Source organism: Vipera ursinii, assembly GCF_947247035.1.
Source record: "Vipera ursinii genome assembly, chromosome: 3".
Classification (NCBI taxonomy): Eukaryota; Metazoa; Chordata; class Lepidosauria; order Squamata; family Viperidae; genus Vipera; species Vipera ursinii.
In genome coordinates, this window is record NC_139516.1 from 111,945,213 (window position 1) to 111,968,223 (window position 23,011).

Here is a 23,011-nt window from a genome sequence, read left to right on the forward strand (position 1 = left end):
TACGTATCATTGCCCCTGCCCAAGCTCCTCGACGTCTTGCCCAGGTTGGCAATTGAGTTCTCCAGGTTTATAGTTCTAGGGGATTTCAATTTGCCTTCCATGGGTGAGGCGTCTGAGTTGGCTCGGGAGTTCATGGCTTCCATGACGGCCATGGACCTGACTCAAATAATTCAGGACCCGACTCATAATGGAGGTTACACACTCGACCTGGTTTTTATCTCTGGGCAGTGGATTAATGATCTGGGTAGGGGTGATTTAACCATCCATCCCGTCATGGTCCGATCATTTTCTTCTCCGGCTAGACTTTCAGTACACCACCCCCCGCCGCTAGGAGGCGGAACCAACCAGGTGGTTCCGCCCCAGGTGCCTGATGGACCCTGAGAGGTTCCGGATGGAGCTTGGGATATTTCCTGCTTCCCTTGCCCACGGCTCTGCCGAGGCCCTATTCGCAGCCTGGGAGAGGGCAGCTGCTGGGGCCTTGGATCGAGTTGTGTCTTTGCAGCCTCTGACCTGGCGTGGATCCCGGGTGGCCCCCTGGTTTACCGAGGGACTCTGAGAGATAAAGCGCCGTAAAAGACGCCCAGAGACTCGTTGGAGGTCCAGCAGATCCGAATCTGACCGAACACAGTTGAGAACTTATCTTAAGTCTTACCTAGTGGCGATGGAAGCAGCAAAGTGTGCTTACTTTTCCACTCTCATCGCGTCCGCAGATAACCGCCCAGCCACCCTGTTTAGAGTGACCCGCTCACTGCTTAATCAGCGACCGAGGGATGACCCCTTGCAGGGTAGGGCTGAGGAATTTGTACAGTATCTGCAGGACAAAATCGCTCAGATCCGGTCTGGTTTGGACTCCGATTGGGTGGAATTGGCGGAGTGGAAGGGGCAGGTCTTGGTTATACCATCTAGGGTGAGTTTGACCCTGTATCTTTGGATGATGTGGACAGGATTATGCGCAGACTGAGCGCTACAACCTGTTTACTGGACCCATGTCCCTCCTGGCTAGTTTCAGCCGCCGGGGAGGTGACAGAGGGCTGGCTCCAGGCAGTTGTCAACGCTTCATTGACAGAGGGTGTCTTCCCCTCCGCCTTGAAAGAGGCGGTGGTGAGGCCCCTCTTCAAGAAGCCTGCCTTGGATCTGGCCTCGATGAATAAGTATCATCCTGTCTCCAACCTTCGCTTTGTAGCGAAGGTTGTTGAGTGTTGTGGCGCATCAGCTTCCACAATTCCTGGATGAAGCGGACTATCTGGACCCGTACCAGTCTGGTTTCAGACCTGGTTACAACACGGAAACGGCATTGGTCGCACTGGTAGATGATCTCTGGCGGGCCCGGGACACGGGCTGTTCCTCTGTCCTGGTCCTACTTGACCTCTCAGCGGCTTTTGATACCATCAACCATGGTATCTTGCTGTGACGGCTCAAGGGGTTGGGAGTGGGAGGCACTGTTTTATGGTGGTTCTCCTACCTCTCAGGCCATTCGCAGTTTGTATTGGCAGGGGGGCAGAGATCCACCCTGAGGCCCCTTTCTTGTGGGGTGCCTCAGGGGTCAGTTCTCTCCCCCCTCCTGTTTAACATCTATATGAAGCCACTGGGTGAGATCATTCGTGGTTTTGGGGTGAGGTATCACCAATATGCAGATGATACCCAGTTGTTCATCTCCACCCCAAACAAACCCAGTGATGCCCTTGACGTGATGTCCCGGTGCGGGTCTGGATGGGAAGGAACAGGCTCAGGCTCAACTCCTTCAAGACTGAGTGGCTGTGGATACTGGCATCTTGTATTGTCCAACATGTTCCATCTCTTTTGATGGGGGGGAGGTATTGCCCCCCTCTGAAAGGGCTCGCAACTTGGATGTCCTCCTGGATTCATGGCTTAATTTGGAAGTACATTTAACTGCTGTGACCAGGGGGGCCTTTGCACAGGTTCGCCTGGTGCGCCAGTTGCGCCCCTTTTTGGACCGAGATGCCCTATGCATGGTCACCCATGCCCTTGTCACTTCTCACCTGTATTACTGTAACGCTCTCTACATGGGGCTGCCCTTGAAGTACACCCGGAGGCTTCAGCTGGTGCAAAATGCAGCCGTGCGGGTACTTATGGAAGTTCCTCGATACTCTCATGTTACTCCACTCCTGCGTAAGCTTCATTGGCTTCCAGTTGTCCTCCGGGTGCGATTCAAGGTGCTAGTAATTATCTTTAAAGCCCTACATGGCTTAGGCCTGGCTGTACGCTTTGAAAACAGGAAGCCTCCAGGAGATCCTCACGGACAGGTAAACCTCCAGGTTAGCTTGCACTACTTCATTTCGCAAACCTAATTTGGAAGGTGGGCGAAGATAAGACAAGAGAAGACAAATCTAGTGCCTGGGTTCTGTATCTTGAAAAAACAAGTCACAATTGGTGTATTTGCGAGACCACCTGCTGGCATTGTCAACCTCCCATCGCCCAGTTCGCTCCTACAGAGTCAGCCTCCTCAGAGTTCCATCGGTTAAGCAATGCTGGCTGGCGACCCCTAGGGGGAGAGCCTTCTCTGTGGGCGCGCCGACCCTCTGGAATGAACTGCCTCCGGAGCTGCGGATGGCCCCCAACCTTCGGTCCTTCCGCCGTGACCTGAAGACATGGATGTTCCAACAAGCAGGCCTGGACTGACTATGGTTTTAAATTTGGTTTTATGGGGTTAAATTACTATGTATTGAACATATCTACTGTTTAATTCTTTTTAAAATTTTGTATTTTCATGTTCTTTTTTAGTTTTTATTGTTGTGAGCCGCCCTGAGTCCTTAGGGAGAAGGGCGGCATATAAATATAATAAATCAATCAATCAATCAAATCAATTTCTATCCTTCTCGTTTTATAAAAAAGAAATTTCATTTACAAGCTAAAACTGACTCGTGGCATTAATTCAAGCATTTTCTACTGGCTTCTGTCAATAAATTCTAATCAACTTTGCACTAAATAATGAACTCTGTGTTAAATATTTGTAGCAGAGCTAATATTTAAATTTAAATATTTTACAAATATATTGTACTTGAGTTTTGTGGCTTACAGTTCATTATGCCAATTTCATAAAATGTCCTGATCAGAGGTAAGCAACCTATAATCCATGGACCAAAAGCATTTCTGTAAAGTGTGACTGCTGGAGCATCTACTGGACTATTCTTAAATGTTGGTAGCAGCATGGCATAAAGATTATTTCCAGTAATTATAATTTCTTCAGACTCCAGACCCACTAAAAGTGTTCTATGTTTTGTTTTGGGGATAGGAATGTTTGTCACTTTTATTGTGCACCTTGCTTCTGACCAACAATTTACCACTAAATACCTGTGACAGTCATATAACAGTTAGGGCAGCTGCAAAAAATCTTGCAACTGATTTGACAATCCCTGACAAATAAACTAAGAGCAATTCAGGACCTAGTAGCCCCCATCAGTATTTGATGCAATTGTTGCTGTTTTCCCAGGAATAGCTCCTAGCTAATATTGTAGCTTTGCTAAAGTTTCCAGCTTCCTTCAGTAAAATGCTCATCTTCCAGGAGGACATTTGCAGAACTCTGGAGGCTGAGAATTGTATTAAGAATTCAGAATCCAACATCTACAGCTCAAAGGCTATATACAAATTAATGAAAAGAAAGGGAAAGCCAATCAAACTACTGCTAAAAAATAATGAGTATTATATAGTGTCTTGATAAATGGTATGTGATTTAGTACATAATAGAAGAGAAAGCCATCTTAGTAAATTAATTACAAAGCTTATTAGTAAGGTAGCAGCACTAATTGGTTTGTGTTATTACTGTAAGTAACAGAAGAAAGGTATAGCTATATACAACACTATTAAGAAAATACTATCACTTCAGATATAATTATAATAAAAACAACAAAAAAAGAAGAAAAAGGCCTCAAAAATTATAAGCAGAATTCCCACTCCACCATCAAACCTATTGGTGAAAAGTCTTTCTCCTTATTTTTTGTTAAAAAATAAAAAGCTACTATTTAACATGCTGACAAACAACATTTATCAGCAATCCATTGCTGCAAAGCAGAGTAGATTTTATCTTCCAGTGCTGTAAGATAATTCTTTTAGCCAAACCCCATGTCCACAGACTCATTAGGTTTAAAGAGTTGATTAATCCAACAGTGGTGTCCATAGAATATATTACAACAGACAACTTTATGGTCATGGCATTACAACTGCAATGTTCATGATGTACAAAGAGGGTGGACATCAACTGCTAGATTAAGTCCTCTAGAGAGAATTAACTAGTTTTGTGTGAGATGAAGAAATGATGGTCACATAAAACTATTGTATTGTTTCTCAGAAATTTTAGAGCATTTCATCTAGATGTCTTTTGGAAAAATAATTTTAGAGCCCTGAAATTATTTTCCCAAAAGTAAGTCGTATATCCATTTATAACATTAAGGATATTTCCTTGCAAGATTTTTCTGAAACAATATGATAGACATAGGGTCCTGTAAAATCTAAGTTTTAATTCTGTTTTAATTAGAGATTATTCTTCCTGTGTTTTTGCCATGTTGCACACAATTTATTAGAGAAAAATAAATTAATTTCAGAATCTGTTGCTGATACTCAATTTAATGTATGGATGGCCAAGTTTTAGTATCAACTTGCCTACTGGCACCTTGCAGGAGACACATGTTCACTTTATGCCCAGCTGTCTAATATCTCTGCAATTTACCTTAAAAAATCCCTACTTTACATAGTGCTTCCAGCTTCCACCCAATGATGTGTATTAAATTTTGGGGACACTTGTAACAACATGGTTCCTTTCACCCAAGATGTCATCTAATTGGTGTTGTTGGCAGCAAACAAGCAAAATGCTACCCAATTGATCAATTGTTAGTGCAAAAGGCATAGAGTTGGGGAATGCACAGCTCTGGGTCACAGTTTTTGCAACATATGGGGTAGTGAGTTTTCAGTCATGATCTAAAGAAAAATGGTATGCAAGAAAGAAAATATTAACTAAATTATTTGCATATTTTGTTTAGGTATTAAATAAAAGAGTCTACATATCAACTAATCAATTAAAAATATAAAGTATAACTGCTGTTTGGAAATACAAACGTTGTCAACTTCTACTTACATTTATTTACAATGGACTGTACTCAAGAACGAAGTCAAGACTGTTCCTGAATAATGTGTGGATTAACATTAAGGAATTGGAATTGTATGTTTCCACTTGCACAGATATAAACAAATGGAGAAAAGAATGAGGGAAAGGTAATTTTTCACTAGGAATGTAGACAGTCTTCTACAGTTGTCCAACCATTGTGCCCTCCAAAAACAATAAGTAGGGCAGATTTTATACCACTACAATGATGGCTGGGTAATGCCACAAAGATACTGTAAATCACTATGGAGAAAGACTTTTCCAATGACAGTAAAGCTATTGAAAGCTTCAAGACAATATAAACTAGTGCATTAATAATAACAGCAACACTATAAATTAATGTGGGATAAGCTTTGAGTTATATATCTAGCAGTACATCAATGAAAGAAAAAAACCCACAAATTTTAAAAACAGAAATTTGCACACAAAACTGTAATCTTTGAGAACCTAGAAACCCCAAGAGACTAGCACAGTGCCTTAGTCACTTCTACTTACCTTTGTGGAGAATCTGGATCAAAGCAAGTTTTCCTTACATTAGTTACTTTGGGGTTACAACAGTCTCCATCATCAAAATTGTGGAGCATATTGTTGCACTCCATGTTGCACACACCATCCCGACGCTCCCAGACATAGCAGCGCCCCAGCCAACGGCAGTCACCACCATCATAGCCTGTCAGTGGGTGCTTGCACTCAGGATTGCAAAACTCATTGCCAATTTTTCCAGGTTCACAGTTCATTAGAATCACACGGTAGCGGAGCAATGAATTATATACTTTGTGAATTCTAAGTTGCCAGGTGATGTTATAGCGGCTAAAGGCCTCATTCAGGGCTTGGTGCTGGTGGGCAATCTGTTCATCACTCACAGTAGGATGGAGACCATCATCATCATAGATATTGACAACCCGATAGTGCACTACTTTCTCATTCCGTAGCGGCCAGTGGCTGTTGTAATGAGATATCAATTCCACATTATCACAGGCAGTCTGTCCACAGAGGGGGGGTGTAAGCGGAGATAGAACTTGAGGTTCTGGTCTATATATCATCTCTACTTGTGGGTAGACTCCATCCTTAAATGTTACCCACTGCTGCTGCAAATGGCTGAACTTTGCACTGAGCAGTAAAGAAGGTTTTCTTTCTTCAAACTTTCCCAGGAAGGCCCTCTGGAGTTTCTCTTGGGGCATAGCAATGTTCCAAAGGCCCAGTAGGGCCAGGTAGCCTCGGAAGTTGTGTCCATCTGAGTTGCTGCCTCCCAGGATCAAAGTGCGGCAAGAGGCCATGAAAGGACTGTGAAGGTCACCAGATTGCTGGGAACTGCGAGCTACCCGCTTGCCATTGACATACAGAAGCATCTCCTTCCCACTGTAAGTGGCTGCCACATGAGTCCATGTATGGAGCTGGTAACGGTGGTATGCCAATATAGTGGCAGATTTCTTGATACGGTCTGTACGGAGTGAGAAGAAGAAACGGGCATTCTTTCTTCCAGGATTCTCCTCCGAACTGATGCCCAAAGTCCATCCCTTATCATTGCCAATGTGAGAGCAATTGTCAAATACACCTAAATGGAGAGGACAGAGAGAAAAAAGGGGGAAAGAATGCAACATAGGAATGCTAGTAAAAGTATTATATCTTCTCCCATCACCACATGGCATACTTATAGCAAACTTACATATTTAAACCGATTGGAATGTGATTTCCCACCTACCCCCCAAGACTCTTGGAAATTGAAAATGATTTGTCTAATGGCTTAGGTTAAAAAAAAGAAGTAGACACTATTTGCATATCACACCGCATCAAGTACTGTATTTAAATTGTTCAGCTTTGCAGCCAGCCTTATTTCTTTGCCAGTGGAGCTATCCAGAGAATTGGTGCTGACTGAGCAAGTAAAACCCCAGAGGAGCATTAGAGCAAATGGCTCATGCTGACAATTCCTGGGTCTCAGTCCCATCTGTCTTTCCTATCCTGTGGTATTCATTCTTCTTCTAGAAAACAAATACTTAATGCAATTGCTTGCTGAGACAGCTGGCTGTACTGGGGAACATCACTCTTCATTCCGTAATTAAGCCACCTGCGAGTACTTTTGCATAATATATTCCTATTTAGTGTTGTTAGTAATATTCATTATTATATGCAAGATAAACAAAAGGTGGCAAATATTAAATTACAGTGACACAGAGATGTTTCCAAGTATACATTCTTGGCAGCTAGAAAGATGCCATTTGAATTAAATAAAGTAAAATTTGAAATATTCCAAATGGCTCATTAATGTGATGAAACGTAAAATATACTTCACTGGGACTCCTTGTAAGCTACTTACTGTTCTCCTTATAACCAATAATTTGGGGTCTTGAATTGGGAATCTTGTAGATGAGACCAGAACATTTGTGTACAGGACTACATCTAGTTAGGTCCAAAGAAAGACAGAATAAGAATATATGAAGTAGCCACTGATTATGGGATTAGTATAGAATACCTTACCTCAAAGTCTTAATCATCTACCTAATTAATAGAATACAGCCTTCTGCTGGAGAAACACATACCAGCTCCACATAATGCCTGCCCTTAACACTCACAAAGGTTTCCCAAAGGTCACACTTACAAACTTATAAATACAGATAAAAACAATGCAATGTTTTATCTGTATATATACAGTAAATGTAAGGGATGCGGTGGCTCAGTGGGTTGGGACACTGAGCTTGTCGATCAGAAGGTCGGCAGTTTGGCGGGTCAAATCCCAAGTGCCACGTAACAGAGTGAGCACCTGTTACTCGTCCCAGCTTCTGCCAACCTAGCAGTTCGAAAGCACATAAAAATGCAAGTATAAAAATAGGGACCACTACAGTGGGAAAGTAACAGCATTCCGTGCACCTTTGGTGTCTAGTCATGCCGGCCACATGACCACGGAGACGTCCTTGGACAAGCGCTGGCTCTTCGGCTTTGAAATGGAGATGAGCACCGGCCCCTAGAGTCGGGAATGACTAACACGCATGTGCGGGGGAGCCTTTACCTTAACCTTTTATACAGTAAATACATTGCTACGACCATTACCTATCCTGTCATTCAAGAGTGGAGCAGTTAACTATTTTAGCACATGCAAAAATAAAACTCCAAAGATATTTTCAAGGTCTATAAAATGTACTAATGAAGAAGAAAATAGAGGCCAAAAATCTCAAAAATACCTGCATCTTCATTTCCTTAATTGTTCAAATATTAACATGGTAGGAAAAAAATAAGAAACTATTTTTCAACCTTGAATTCCAATTACTTTCCCAGATTATCTGGAATTCAGTAATGTGGAGGAAAAATCTATAAATGTTGGAGCCAAAACATTTGGTGATTAAAACCTGGCTCTCACACAGGATATAAGAAGGTGAATATTTGAATCTCTGAAAAATCACCAGTTCTTCTGACATTTGTACTAAATGCAAATTGCAAGATATTTCAATCACAACTCTATTCTTCTTCATGTGAAACTAAATAGTATGGTTGAGAAATAATAACATGTAACTGGAGGGGAAAGGTAAATGTGACCCTTAGTATGTTACTCTGAATAGTTTTAAATGTTGAATTGTTATTTGCATTTCATGAATCATGAGGTTATGAATATTGCTTCCAAAAAGAAGAGTTATAAGGTACTTGACAGCAAAACATGTTAATATATTCCTATAGGAAATTTTATTCTGTTTCTGACCATTTCCTAAGCTTTTAGTAAAAACAGTTCACATACCTACAGTTTAAGAAATGTTGCTTAATCTAATAAAATAATTCTAGTGTTAAACGTTCTGTGGCAACAAGCAGCTTCTCCAATGGAAGCTTTCATCAGCTGACAAAGTTATCAAAATACCTGAATTTTATTATCATTGCTCCAAAGCAGTGTTTCTCAAAGTGTGGTCTGTGTACCACTGGGTGACCCGTCAATATCTGCTAAATGATCTGCTACAGTCTCTCAGATGAACGAAACAAATATATTATGGTTCATTTACCCAGAGAAGATGATGCCAACAAAACTACTTTTACTTAAGTCAGAATAAAAGAATTTAACTACAGTACAGCTTTTTTTGTCACCGGGAATCAGATGGCATATCAATTTATTATTATGGCTGGTCACATACTCAATAAACTCTGTTTAGACTGGATTTGGCATTTTTATCCACCTTTCGAGTCCTTCCCAAGGACCAGTATCTACATGTTGTTGTTTGCTGGTGTTAAAGGTATCATTGCAGGATCTAAGCTGTCCCAAGGTAATGCTGCTTTTGCAATTGACTGATGGCAATTTTGTCAATGCTGATGGTGTTCAAGTGGTGCTCTGGTTGTTTTGCGATTGCACTCAAGGTGCCTATTATTTTTGGTACTACCTTTGTTTTCCTTTGCCACCATTGTTCTACTTCTATTTGAAGATCCTTGTATTTTATTATTTTCTCCAGCTCTTTTTCTTCTATTCTGCTGTCTCCAGGTATTGCCACACCACTATCCAGAAATCTTTCACCTCTTTTATCAACAATTGTTAAGTCTGGGATTTTATGTGGCAGATGGCTATCTGTTTGAATTCTAAAGTCTCAGAGCACTTTAGGTACTTTATTTTCTATTATTTTATTTTATTGTCCCAACAGTTCTTCCTTGCAGGCAAATGGCATTTTTACAGAATTATTATTATATTATGTATTGTATTGTATTGTAATATATAATAAAAAATAAAGGCGTCATTGTAGGATATAAGTTGTTCCAAGTAAAACTGCCTTTTGCAACTGATTGATGATGACTTTGTCAATGTCAACGTTGTTCAATTATTAAATATTAAGGGCCTTTAAAATTAAGGGGAAGGCATACACAAAGAAAACTATATAATTATAATATTTATTTGCTGGAATATATGAATTCTCATATCACTAAAAGATTTATTTATTTATTTATTTGCCTCCAACCTCTCAGTTCAAGTGACTTTGAGGTAAACATATGTTTATTTAGTCATTCATGATTACACAAAGTTTGAGAAATACTACTCTAAGTTTGCATAAACTTTCTATCATAGTCTCACAGAATTCTTTTTACAGTCTAAGCTTCTCTTTTAAGGATTAAAGACATCATACTAAGCACAAGTGTCAATGCTGCTAACATCAGATGTTCTTGGTTTGACAACAGATGGAAATGCAGCCATTTTCTCTATGCTTTTAGAATTAGTTGGTGCTGAGAGGGGGAATAGGGATGAGGGTCCAGCTAGTCATAACAATAATAACTCAGCCGTGGGAACTCAAGGACATTGGTCCCAGAGCTGATAGTGTTTTGGTGGGTTGGAGAGCTGGGGAGAAAGCCCACACTTCAAGCTAATTGGGGGATGTGATTTATGACTGTTTATTGGAGGAGGGTATTGTACTTTGTTACTTTGTATCCAGGGGAGGGGAATTTAGTTTTTGGGTTCAGCTATGTAGAGCCCATACTTTGTTTCTCGAATAAAAGATTCTTTAAGGTAAACAATGCTTCAAAGTTCTTTTGAAGGGTTTCATCTGTTGGAACCATGACAATGAGAACATATTTTTCCCCTTCCTCATTACATGAGCATTGGCATACACAGTAAATTAAATAATACAGGAATGTCTATCATGCATATTTTTCTCAATATTACTGAGGGGGAAAAATTGGACCAAAACCTCCAGGAATAGAGACACATTTATTTTCCTAAATAATTTATGTCACAATATTTAACTGGAGGAATATATTAAGCTATTTATTTATTTATATCTATGTATATAACCACTCAGGCAGAAAATAAATAAAAGCTAGAATCACAATAAATAATATTAAAGTATCAAAAAAGAAAGAACAATTATTTTTTATTTTATTTTAATCCCATTTATATCCCGCCCTTCTCCGAAGACTCAGGGCAGCTTACAATTTAAGCACAAACCAATGTGCTTAGCAATAGCCTTCATTCTATGTATATGCCTGCTTCATTAGGGCTTTCGCCCCCCCCCCAAGCGGCATTATTACAAAGTCAGCTAATTGCCCCCAACAATCTGGGTCCTCATTTTACCTACCTCGGAAGGATGGAAGGCTGAGTCAACCTTGAGCCTGGTGGGATGCGAACCTGCACTAATTGCAGGCAGCTGGTGTTACTTAAGGAGGCATTAGCCCACTGCTCCACCAAGGCTCATCCCAATTGACTCTCAATCTTCATTTTAATCCAGATTAACTCTGTAGTTGTTTGTACAGATGCATCTTCATTGGCTGTCATTGAACAATTACATGAAACGATAGGGGCAACTTTTTGCTGTTTCCTCCTGATTATTTTATTATCTTGTCCTAGTACACAAATATCTGAATGGATCAAAATCCTGCTTGCAAATTTCTCAAAATTGTTTCCACAGATCCTTCATTGCTATAATCAGGAAGTGACAAACATGCTTCCTTCTCTTGTTGTCATTTCAACTTCGACGCCATACTGTGCTAAAGCTTTTCTAACCCAGAGAATCTGCTTTGGAAAATCTCAGAATGTTTTCAGGGTCTTGTCTCAGAAACCTAGCCAGCAAGTGAGAAGATGGCCAGGAATGTGTCTGAAGATGGGATCAGAGAGTTCTACTCCAGCAACAGCTTTTTAAAATGGTAATATACAACTTTACTGAACAAGCAGTTCCCATAATCAGACAGCCAGCAAAATGGGAGGTCAGCAAAGGAACAGGTAAACAGGAAGTAGAAGCAGAAGAACCAAGAGACAGGATTTAAATGCAAAAATACTTGGTACAAATCTAACTCAACCATTTCTCATTTTGCAAAAGATGTCACAGAGAGACAATTTCTTGCATCTCCAGCCAGCCAGCCTTATGTCCCAAATATCTCCTTCAGGAAAACTAGTGGGGTTGCTACTGAAGCCAACTCAAGAACAAACAATCCTAAACTGGATTAATAAGAGACAACTGGTATTTATGAAAAAAGGAGAGATACTAATATAAAACTGAGGCTGGGGCTCTTAGCAAAGGTTGCTCAAGAAAAGTTACCATCTCCCTACAAGTTCCTCTTGACAAGTCAGAAATCCATACATTTTAATAACCCCTGCTTCCATAATTATCTTTCACCCACTTCTACATTTTCCCTTTCATTTGTTCCACATTATTTCCATCTCTTCAGGCCCTTTCCCCACATTTCTCTTTTACATATTCAGTCACATATTTCTCAAGGCATGTTAGGACAACATAATCCTGTACTAGTAACTCACTTCTCCCCTTTTTCTACCAACTGACTTGAGCATTCAGGATGAAAATAAATAGGCTATTCTCATTGCCCAACAGGGAAATCAATCTATCTATCTATCTATCTATCTATCTATCTATCTATCTATCTATCTATCTATCTATCTATCTACATCCCACCTTCATTATATTTACAAATAACCCAGCTCACTTTCATTGAACTCATTGTCTCTCACAGCATGGTGTGAAATGTTGGAAGAAAGGTGTTCTTTCAGGACCATAATCTTCTAATAGTTTTTGCCTTCATTGTGTTAAAGATAAAGAACAACAAGACCTTATGCTTTGGGACGGTAGCTTCTTTTTCCTTAATCCTTTCCTTTGGAAAGTTTGAGATCTCTGGCTAATTGCTAGGTAGAGTACATCTCTCCATTTTTGTATAGTAGATATCTTTCTATTGTTAAATACATGGATTTTTGTTTTGTTTTTTTAAAAAATCTGTCCTGGGGAAAATAGCTACTAGGACGATCAGGTGCTTGTAGGAACTGCTCTGTTCTAAACTGGAAAAGGCTTCTTTCCACATACTAAAATCTTCAAGCCCTATACCAGAGGTAGGCAACCTCAGCTCTTTTATGACTCGTGGACTTCAACTCCCAGAATTCCTGAACCAGCACAGCTGGCTTAGGAATTCTGGGAGTTGAAGTCCACGAGTCATAAAAGAGCCGAGGTTGCCTACCCCTGCCCTATACCATGAAAGGCCATTTTGCAAACTACAGACGCTTTCTTCTCTTACTGCTTCTTCCACCCCGTTTTTCCCTATCCATGTTACTGTTTTTCTATTGTTGCATCTATTAGTTCTGATGCCTCCTCCACCTGTTTTCAAAAATGGTAGCAATTACTTTTGCAGATGAAAGGAGGAATGAGAAATCTGGCCCATGACATAAAATTCAGCAGTTAGTTCATGCCTCAGATATGAATAATTTATGCTCACAATTTCAAGCAAGCCAAAAACCTCTCCTCCTGTACTGCTTAGCCTCTTTTTTTAAAAAAAAAATGAAACACACAAAACCATGTGGTTTAAATTATTGTTACTGGTCCTGTACTCTTTATTGTACATTCAATTAGGAATGAGCTGAACTGAAAGATGAAAATGCTCCAAGCTTCTTATTATTCCTCCTCGTTTTGATCTTACCCATTTCTACATTTAATGACTGGATATATTTAGGATGCCCATAAACCAAAGACAGCAGGATGCTGAACAGTTAATATTTTTGACAGAATTTGCTTGCCATCTTCTGCACATCTACTAAAGATGCAGGAAGTCATCTTTATTTGCACATGCATTGTGTTTGTCATGCTCAGTGCTTGGGTTGCTTCAAGCCTTTCCAGTAATACAATGTTTGCTTATATTTAAAGTGATGGGACCACATGTATCAACCCAAGAACAATGGTTCCTGTCATCCTTCACCAGAACAGAGGTGGCGAACCTATGGCACGTGTGCCAGAGGCGGCACTCAGAGCCCTCTCTGTGGGCACACGCACCGTCGCCCCAGCCCCGCCTCTCCCTGCAGCCCCCCCAGAGGAGAGTCACTCCCGGGTGCGAACCACGCGGAGCAGTGCAGCCAAGGACATGGCAGCCGGGCAGCAGGAACAAGACTCCACCCTCATGACCCGTCACGTTCAGTTGATGCTACAGGGTGCAGGTGGAGGGCGTGGCTGCCACAGTGCTGTTGGGCCATCTGGGCAATTTGCTGCAGTGAGCCGTGGAGGCAGTGGGTGGCCCTGCAGGTGGGCAGGGCTGGTTTTTGGGCACTCGGTCTCTAAAAGGTTCGCCATCACTGATATAGACCATCAGGATCCAGCAGTAGTGTGACAATTGGCTGGTTCCAGAGCCAGTAATATTACTGCCTGCAGATTACTGGGACTTTTCTAAGGCTTCTGGATTCTGTAGACTTAGCTTGATCCAGGAAAGTTCTTCTTTGCACAACCAGAATCTCACAAGAAATATTTGTTTTTAACTATTACTTTCCTCTCAGTTATAGATTCTTTTTTCACTTGACGTATTTAGAAATTTAGAAAAGTAAAAAAAGAAAGGTAAAGTTAATTATATACATCTGCATGCAGCCATGGAATACACTCTGTTAATGCCTAATATTAGTTACACTTTTGCATATTTTCATCAGAAAATGTTTATACTGTACATATACACATTATTTACAACTGATTATTTTGTTCTCGAATTGCCAAATTGAAATTGTATAAATGCTGCAATTCAATCAAAAGTGCTATTCGTGTGTGATTCCTCTTTAAAAGTTCTGCATTCTCCAGAACCTACAGCACCCAACTACCTTGGTGGGTTTCATTATTAGAAAACAACAAAAAAGGTGAATTTATTTATTAATAAAGGGTCCCTCTCCAATATTTTTCCACCTTCTCCTCTCTCTGCTTCTCTCTCAACAACCTTTAATGCCATTCAAAAGAAGCCTTGAGATAGCAGATGTAGACCTGAAATTGTCCCTCCAGGAGAGCAATCTTTAGTTGTGGTTTAACTTAAGTTTCCTTTCATTCTGTTCTGAATTCTAGGTGCTATACAATCCATTAAAAGAATACATTTTTGTTTTGTTTTTTTTAAAAAAGCCTTGATTCTAACAATCTATGGAGATTCTTGACCATCCGAGTCATGATTGTCCCAAAAGTGATTTTTCAAAAGGCAACTGGACTTCCTTTGTTTTACCTTGAAGACATTTCGCTTCTTATCCAAGAAGCTTCTTCAGTTAGGAAGAACTGAGGAAGCTTCTTGGATAAGAAGCTAAAGATCTTCAAGGAAAAACAAGGGACGTCCAGTTGCCTTTTGAAAAAGCACCGTTGGGACTTGATTCTAACAGACTAAATATCTGAATGTACGAAGTAATTTTACCAAGATTCTAAGGATATGCATTGCAGGACTGGGATGGCATTATGTTGATACAAATAGTAAATCTCAATTTTGAGGGACCTGGACAGATTGGTGAAAAGAATATCTCATTAGCTTTAGAACAAAAAAAAATCCCAAAAAAACTAATGGTCCAAACTTTACCAGGTTTACTCTGTCTGACAAAGGAACATACTGTAATTGAAAACTTAAAATTTTCAATATTAGGTTTGGGCAGATTTTTATCCATCATTTTGCCCATTATTTTTTCATTCAGCATCTGCTAGAAATATTCTTGTTCAATTTTAATATCATTTAGATTTTCTTTATTTAAAATGCCTCTCTTCAGAAAAAAACAAAATACTATTGCACATGTGATCTGTTATGCAAAGGAATCCTCCTTTAGCATTCAGATCCCAAGTTGTGGGTGCAAATATGCATATACATCTGGATATATCAATCAAATTGCAAACAACAATTCTCTGTGCGAACTGAAATTCCCAAGTTTTATGCAAGGTCAGTGCTGTATATAAGGCACTGTAGTAGTCAGAAATATGGGCTGAAGAACTTTATGGAGGCTAAATATTTCCATGAAAAGTTTTCCACTTCAAACAAATTTGGCAATTTCAGAGTTGTGTAATATTTCCTATTCAGGTGAATATTCTAAAAATTGAGCAGTTAAACCACTGTTGTTTAATAATTTTCTAGCATTCTGGTATTTTTTCTGCACATCAGGTATTATAGTTCTCGGTAAATCTGGAGACAATGTTCAAACCCCATATGATAGATTAGTTTTAAATGTTTGTTCTCATCAACGTAGCCCAAATGGTTTTGTAGATGGGGACACTGAGTTTAACGTGCTAATCTGAACCATAGTTATTAGCACAGGAAGATCTTCCAATTGAAACTTTTTCAGAAAGTAGATATCTACAGTAGTAGTATTGCCAGCATATGCTCAGAGCATATGAATCATCATGGCAGATTATCCTGTCCATAAGTGGTAAAACCTGGCAGCCTCTCTAAAGCTGTCAAAAAGTCATGAGAGACTTTACTTTTCCAAAAACCCCTTAAGGTGAATGTAACACCCTCTGAAACAGGAGAAATGCTGGCAAGCAAGCTATTCACATTTCATCCATCTTAAAAAGACCTGTTCTGTCCAATCCTTATTCAATCCAATACCCCAGCTAATTTCCATTTCAAAACTCAGTTTCCTCACCTTTCAGGTGGCAAGAAAAAATAGAGCCACATGTCATCAGACTATTAATAGCACTTAACTTAAATCACCAAATACATTTCTCCTTGTCTCATTCATCAAGCGGCTATACTGCCTTCTCACTCTGGTAAGGCTGGACCTCATCCAGGGAATACAGCCAAAGGAGGCTATCCAGAAAGTGTTGGGGGAGCAGAAAAAATTAAAAGGCCAATTAGTATCTGGGCTGACATGACTACATTCAGAGTTTCCAGAACAATTACTATATGTACCCTCCCTTCCTTCCTTCCTTCCTTCCTTCCTTCCTTCCTTCCTTCCTTCCTTCCTTCCTCCCTCCCTCCCTCCCTCCCTCCCTTCTTCCCTCCTTCCCCTAATCAAGAAATAGATATCCTGGCATACATATTGTATACATTTCTCCTAATTTTACATATTTTATATACCGGTATGTACAAATTGACTAATAATATGTTCTTGAATTCTGCTCCATACCAACCCTATGCTGACTACTTTTTTTGTTTTTTTGCATTCATCTTTGTTCCTTAATTGAAAATGGGGATATTTTATCTGGTTCTATTTCTCTGGATTATAACTGATGTTCACATTGTAATTTCTTAAGTATTTTACATAGAGGCTCTTTTAGAATTCTACAATTAACTCATCTGATCTTTAAAACAAGAGCTTTTTTTAAAAGAAATTCTCTACATCTATCTTGGCAAAAAATAACTTCTTGTATCATTTTAATATTCTTGTCCCAATTGAACATAACTGTTCTTGAAGTCAATCCGGATATTGAGTATTTCAATCTTCACTTCAACTCTAACAGAATATCAACCTCAGCAAATACAAATATAATTATTTGACTTATCTCAGTACCTGCTGAGAGCCGTAATTCTTTCTGGGGCTGATACTTTCCTTAAACTAAACTGTTCTCTTGAGTTACATGTTATTCCTGATCATATCATTTTAAAATATCATCAGAGAACTTTTCATTTTTCATTCACATGTGAAAGTTTTTGAATTCTTCTCTTTTTCATAAATTCTAGCTATGGAATCTCAACCAACTTTTTAAATTCTCTGAAAATCCAACTTACACAACTAAATAGACTCAATTCTGATAACTTGCCATTATAAATACTAAGATGACAATGTCTCTATTCCTCAAGATTCTTTGTAATTCCACTTAATCAGTGTATTCACCTTTTAATCAAAATTCTCCTCCTTACAGCTTCAGAAAATTGAGGTTGTCAACAAAGCAAAATGAAGCAAAAATAATAATGAATGCTGCAGTAGATGTCAGAATTATTGGAATCCTTCATTGCCAGCAAGATTTGTTTCTATTAAGGTTTTGTCACTTGTTTCAAAAAACTTTTATTGTGTCTTCCAGAAATACAGTGTTAATTTCATATTCCCAATCTTCTACCGGATTTCTATTTTCACTTTCATGATTTTCATGCATAATGCATGGCCTGGGTCCGGGGTATTTGAGGGAACACCTGCTGCCGGCATCAAATGCCCTTCGCCCAGTGCGCTCCCACAGGGAGGGTCTGCTCAGGGTCCCGCCGGTAAGAGATTGCCGGCGGGTGATACCCAGGGATAGGGCCTTCTCAGTGGGAGCGCCTGCCCTCTGGAACCAGCTGCCGGTGGAGCTGAGGACTGCCCCCGACCTCCGATCATTCCGCCGGGGCCTGAAGACCTGGCTCTTTGAGCTCTGGGGCCCAGGCTGAGGAGAAATTTATTTTAACTGGGGTTTTTAATAGTACAGGGTAATATGGTTTAATCTTTTTTAAATTGGTTTTTAACTTTTGTATGGTTGATTTTTAACTCCCTGTAAACTGCCCTGAGTCCTCAGGGAAAGGGCGGTATATAAATGCAATAAAATAAATAAATAAATAAATAACATACAGTATTTGTGTGCATCACAGATATGCATAATCTGTAGCCAAGGAACCTATGTGACCTTCTGGGAGCAGTCCTCTTAACCGCTTCAAAAGCTGTTAAGTAATTGCACTGGTGTAATTAATTTCATGAAACTTAATATGATTTAAAGGTATTTAAATACTATTAAATTTAGCTTCTGACCATGTTCTACATACTGCTGTTTTGGAATATGCCTCTATAAGCACGTGACCCAAAGGCTTGCTGTAGTCTTCAGTCTGAAAAACAGCACATCATTTTATAATTTTAATAGCAGGAATTGATGTTTGCTATTTGTTTAATGGCCCCTGCTTTGTGGATTTCGTTATTAGAGAATTATACTCTGGGTCATATGTTGATTTAGCATTTTTAGCTGTTTGTGTGTCTTTTTTAGTTTTGGGCACTGCCCAAATCTACTGAAAGTGGATGGCCAGTAAAATTACTTAAATCAATCAATAAAATTACAAGCCATATCACAGCAAATTTCAATAATCTTTATTCTCACTACACTAGGATTTCAACTTCTATTATTTGTCTATTGTATGTCTATTCTCATGAATAGACATTCATGTCTATTCTCATGAATAAAGCACATCCCGATTTTACTGCTACATTTATCTGCAAATGCTTGGGCTCTATTTCCATTGTTTTTGCTTGTCTTCAATGTGGTGAGCCAAATAAATTAATACATATTTAGAAGCATCAAATAGTACAATCTACATGACGTATAGAGAGCCACTTTGGTGTAGTGATTAAATCGTCAGGCTAGAAACCAGGAGACAATGAGTTCTGCCTTAAGACTCAAAGCCAGCTGGGTAACTTGGACCAATCCCACTCTCTCAGTCCTAGGAAATAAGCAATACCAAACCACTTTAAAAAAAAATCTTGCCAAGAAAACTGCAGGACTTGTCCAGGCAGTCCACCAGGAGCCAAAAACTGATTCAGAGGCACCAAAAAAGAAAAATACATATGCATAATGCATCAAACCCCAACTGGGGAACCTTATGAATTCAAAGCATCCCTGTTGTCCGTAATTTCAAGAAAAACTGTAACATTCACAGTTTATAATAAAGTAAACAAACACTTTGCAACCCAATTCATCTTGCTGGACAGTACTGCATTTTGCTTCAAATGACTAACTACTTCATTACCTAATGTAATCTAATGATAAAAATTATTAAATTTCTCTTTACTTTTGCTTTAACTCTTTGCTTTCTGTCTGGTCAGCTAGAGGCAAAAGGAAGTAACAGCAAGATAAATCACTGTTCCTTTATCCCATAATCTGATATCTAGAGCACGTAGCAGTTTGATTCAATTATTCCACCTTGCAATTGGGTCTAAAAGCAGAATTTTTTTTCCCATAATTCCTTCCTTCCCATATCTAGCTTTATGTATCATCCAGCTTGATGAAAAAATCTGGGGTACCATAATCTATTTATTTTTTTTAAAAAAAGTTCCATGGTACCCTTCAAAACAGAATTCTGCCAGAATGGCTTACAACATACTGAAATTGCAACCTCACTTTTTAAATTAGAATGATTCTTTTACACTAGACTAAACGATACAAGCATAAAAAGGGCAGAAATGACTTTAAATTCTTTATACCAATTATTTAAAATGACATGGCATTATATTAAAAAAGTGCATAAGGACAACAATATCTTGACTGGTGCCAGAAAGATAATAAAATCAGGTCTGGCATGCCTCATTGCGAAAGCCAACACAAACCACCACTGACAAGACTTACTTGGGTGCAGTCACTCATCACACATTAGTGGGGGGGGGGAAGGGGATGTTAAAACAAACATTTCAGCAGGAACATACTGGAGGAGGCTTTCTGTAACATGCTCCTAAGCAATTACATTTTCCTCATACTGTAGGTTCAAAAGCCAGTGCTTTGTTTTACACTGTTTTTAATCTGTTCCAATACAACAGGAGCAAAGAATCTTTTTTAGGCCACAAAGCTGCCTGCTGATCACTTAGGAGATTCACATGCACATGTACATACATACATCTTACTGACTCTTCCCATATTCTTGCTCCCACACACTTCATCTGTTCTATCGAAGTTGCTGACATAGTTGGAATGCTGCTACTGTACTTAAATAGAGGACCGTCCAGGAACTGAAAAACTCTATGACCACTCACAGCCTCACTCAGCAAGGACTCCATAATCAACTACTGAGTTGTTCTTTCAACAACTGTCACTACCTGTTAGCAGATGTGTGATCACAGCGGCAATTCAGGCAGGGTAAAGTACAGCAATGAAACGGAGGTGGTATCATGATCTTGGCAACAGTAGGAGGTGGTTTGTCACTGATATTTTTCCAGCTTCCAGTTTAGCCTAAATCCTTGGATGGGCAGCCCATTATTATACAAATCCAACAGAAGCCTCCTAGGTATTTCCCATCATAAACTGTTTTCACAATTCCAAAACAAAAATGAATTGACAGAGATATTTTTTTAAGAGAACCAGCTTTTACTGGGGCAAGGCAGTAATAATCTAGCAGCCTCTGTCTCTGTCTCTCTCTCTCTCTCTCTCTCTGAATTCACTGAGTTTCCTTCTGAATAATACATGCAAAGTAGCTTTAAATAGCAAAAGCTGTTGTTGCAGAGTATACAGGACAGTCTGTTACAAAATAAAGTATAGAAGGGAACAGATGGATTCCTGAATAGCCAGGTTTGTGTCTCTTAACATGTTAAATAGGTTTAACACGACTCTAAATAGAAAATGTATGTTATGTAACTGTATAATACAGACTATAACTGTTCAGCACATCAGCATTCATTACCTCAGTAGTGCAAATCAAGAAATGGGGAGAAGAGATAATTACTGGCGAAAATCAATCCAAATATCTATCATTATAGCTATTAGGCAAGGCGCTTGCTTGCTTTTTTTTTTTTAAATCGTGATTGTGACCAATCTATGGTGCTGACAAGCCAACTTGCAAGGGCACAGTGGGATTCTAGGCTGGAAATTAACTTCTCTGGCTCTCTCTCGGCTGCTTGCAGATGTCCCTTCTCCCTCTCGCAGATGCAATATTTGAAACTTCAAGCCCAGTAACGCAAACGCCCAAAGGCAACGACCCGATTGAAAACCCTTTCGGGGCGATTCGATCCCACGGCAGGAGATTCGACCCCGCGTCACGGGTCACGTGTACCTAGTTTGTGCCCAGTTCTGCCTTCAAGCTCCTTACGAACCTCCGTTCTCTTTCGGTCCTTATAAATTATGAACGGATGCCAAGATGGGCCCCACGTTCTCCCCCTCGGGCCTAGCCTAGCCTGACCTACTTCCACAACTTTACCTGCGACAATCGCCGGATTGCTCTGCCCGCCCTCGGGTTTCACCCAAGCCTCGATGGTGAATTCGGCCCGGGGCAGCTCGACGAGGGCTCCCGGCCGCAACCGCAGTTGCTCGGCTCTGCCGGAGAAGTAAAGCGCGGCCACGGAATCCGGCGCCCAACCCGCCGCTGGGGCAGAAGGGCCGGCTTTGGCGCTTTGGCGTAGCGGGAAAACGTTGCTCTCTTCCCACGTGTCTTCCACGCTGCTCCCGTCGGAACGGGGAGCGCGGCGGAGCCTCGAGGGCGCCGGTCTGCGCCCCGACGCCGAGGCTGCCGCTCCCACGACGGGAGGCGGGTAGCTGGCATAAGGGTGCCGAGGGAGAGTCGCGGCTCTGGCTTTGCTAACCCAGCAGGGCTCCCCGTCCCGGGATGCCGCAGGCCGGCTTTCGCTCTGCTTTGCCCAGGAGAAGTGGGGGCCTTTCAAGGCCAGCAGGCACACCACCGCCGCCAGGAGCGACGAGGCAGGTGGAGCGGCCATCCTCCGACCCGCAGCTTTCTTACGGCGCTCTCCTGCTCGAGGCCCTTTCCGAACCTGACTTGATGATCCCCTTGGCGGGATGGTGTGCTTTGCTCCGGAGCGCGCTCCCGGGCTTAGGTTGTCTTTTGCCTCTGATCTCTCCGCTCGGCGCGCCGAGGAAAGATTGGGAGCATCATTTCGGCCAGCAACGCCCTTCCCAGAAGGCTCCGTGAGGACGAGTGGCCGCCCGCGGCATCGTTAGAGCATCCTCGGAGCCTCTTTGTTCGCCCCCTCCCCGATCCTTCGCGCTTTTCTCTCGCGCTCTCTTTCTTTCCCTCTTTCGGGCTCTCAGGTGCGAGTCTTCCTGCTCTTCTCCCAAAAGCTGCGCTCCGGAGGTCAGGGGCAGGTTAGTGCCAACGATCTGCCGGTTCCGTGCTGTGGGTATCCCCCATTTCTTTTCAGGTGATTGTGCGGCTAGAGATCCGGTTAGATTACTGAATAAGAGAAACAAAAGGTAGCCGGAAGATAGTTGGAGCGCAGGAGCCTCCCTACCTCCTTGAAAAGATTGATGATGCTGATGCTGCTGGCTGCTGTTGACCAGCCTCATAAATTCTGTCTTGTTACTCCACCTCTCTGCCCCTTCTATCCTGGCTCCCACCTTCCAGTCTATGGCTCCTCCCCACTGCTTTGGGAGTTGCTTGCAATTTCTTTGACAGCTTTGGTCCTCACTAAGGACTATATTGGTGGGGGAAGGTTGAAGCCCAAGTCGCTTCTATCTGCAGTGATCGACAGGGCTTATTTCCAGGAGGGAGTACCTAAAGGGGCCACCACCGAGTGAAATTGGAACTTATTTCCGACTGTTAGGCTCAGTATTCTTATTTTTAAAG

The 23,011-nt window shown here is 40.9% G+C and overlaps 1 protein-coding gene across 1 annotated transcript in view; it reads right to left on the reverse strand.

Annotated features, from left to right (window-relative positions):
- Positions 1-22,145, reverse strand: part of PAPPA2 (pappalysin 2) — a gene marked incomplete at both ends in the record, with an annotated part of 159,355 nt that extends 137,210 nt beyond the window's left edge. Inside the window, 2 exons of the mRNA XM_083357379.1 lie at positions 5,612-6,671; positions 21,632-22,145. Coding sequence (XP_083213505.1) covers positions 5,612-6,671; positions 21,632-22,145 — 1,574 coding nt within the window. The remainder of the gene's footprint in view (positions 1-5,611; positions 6,672-21,631) is intronic.
- Positions 22,146-23,011: the final 866 nt, after the last annotated feature.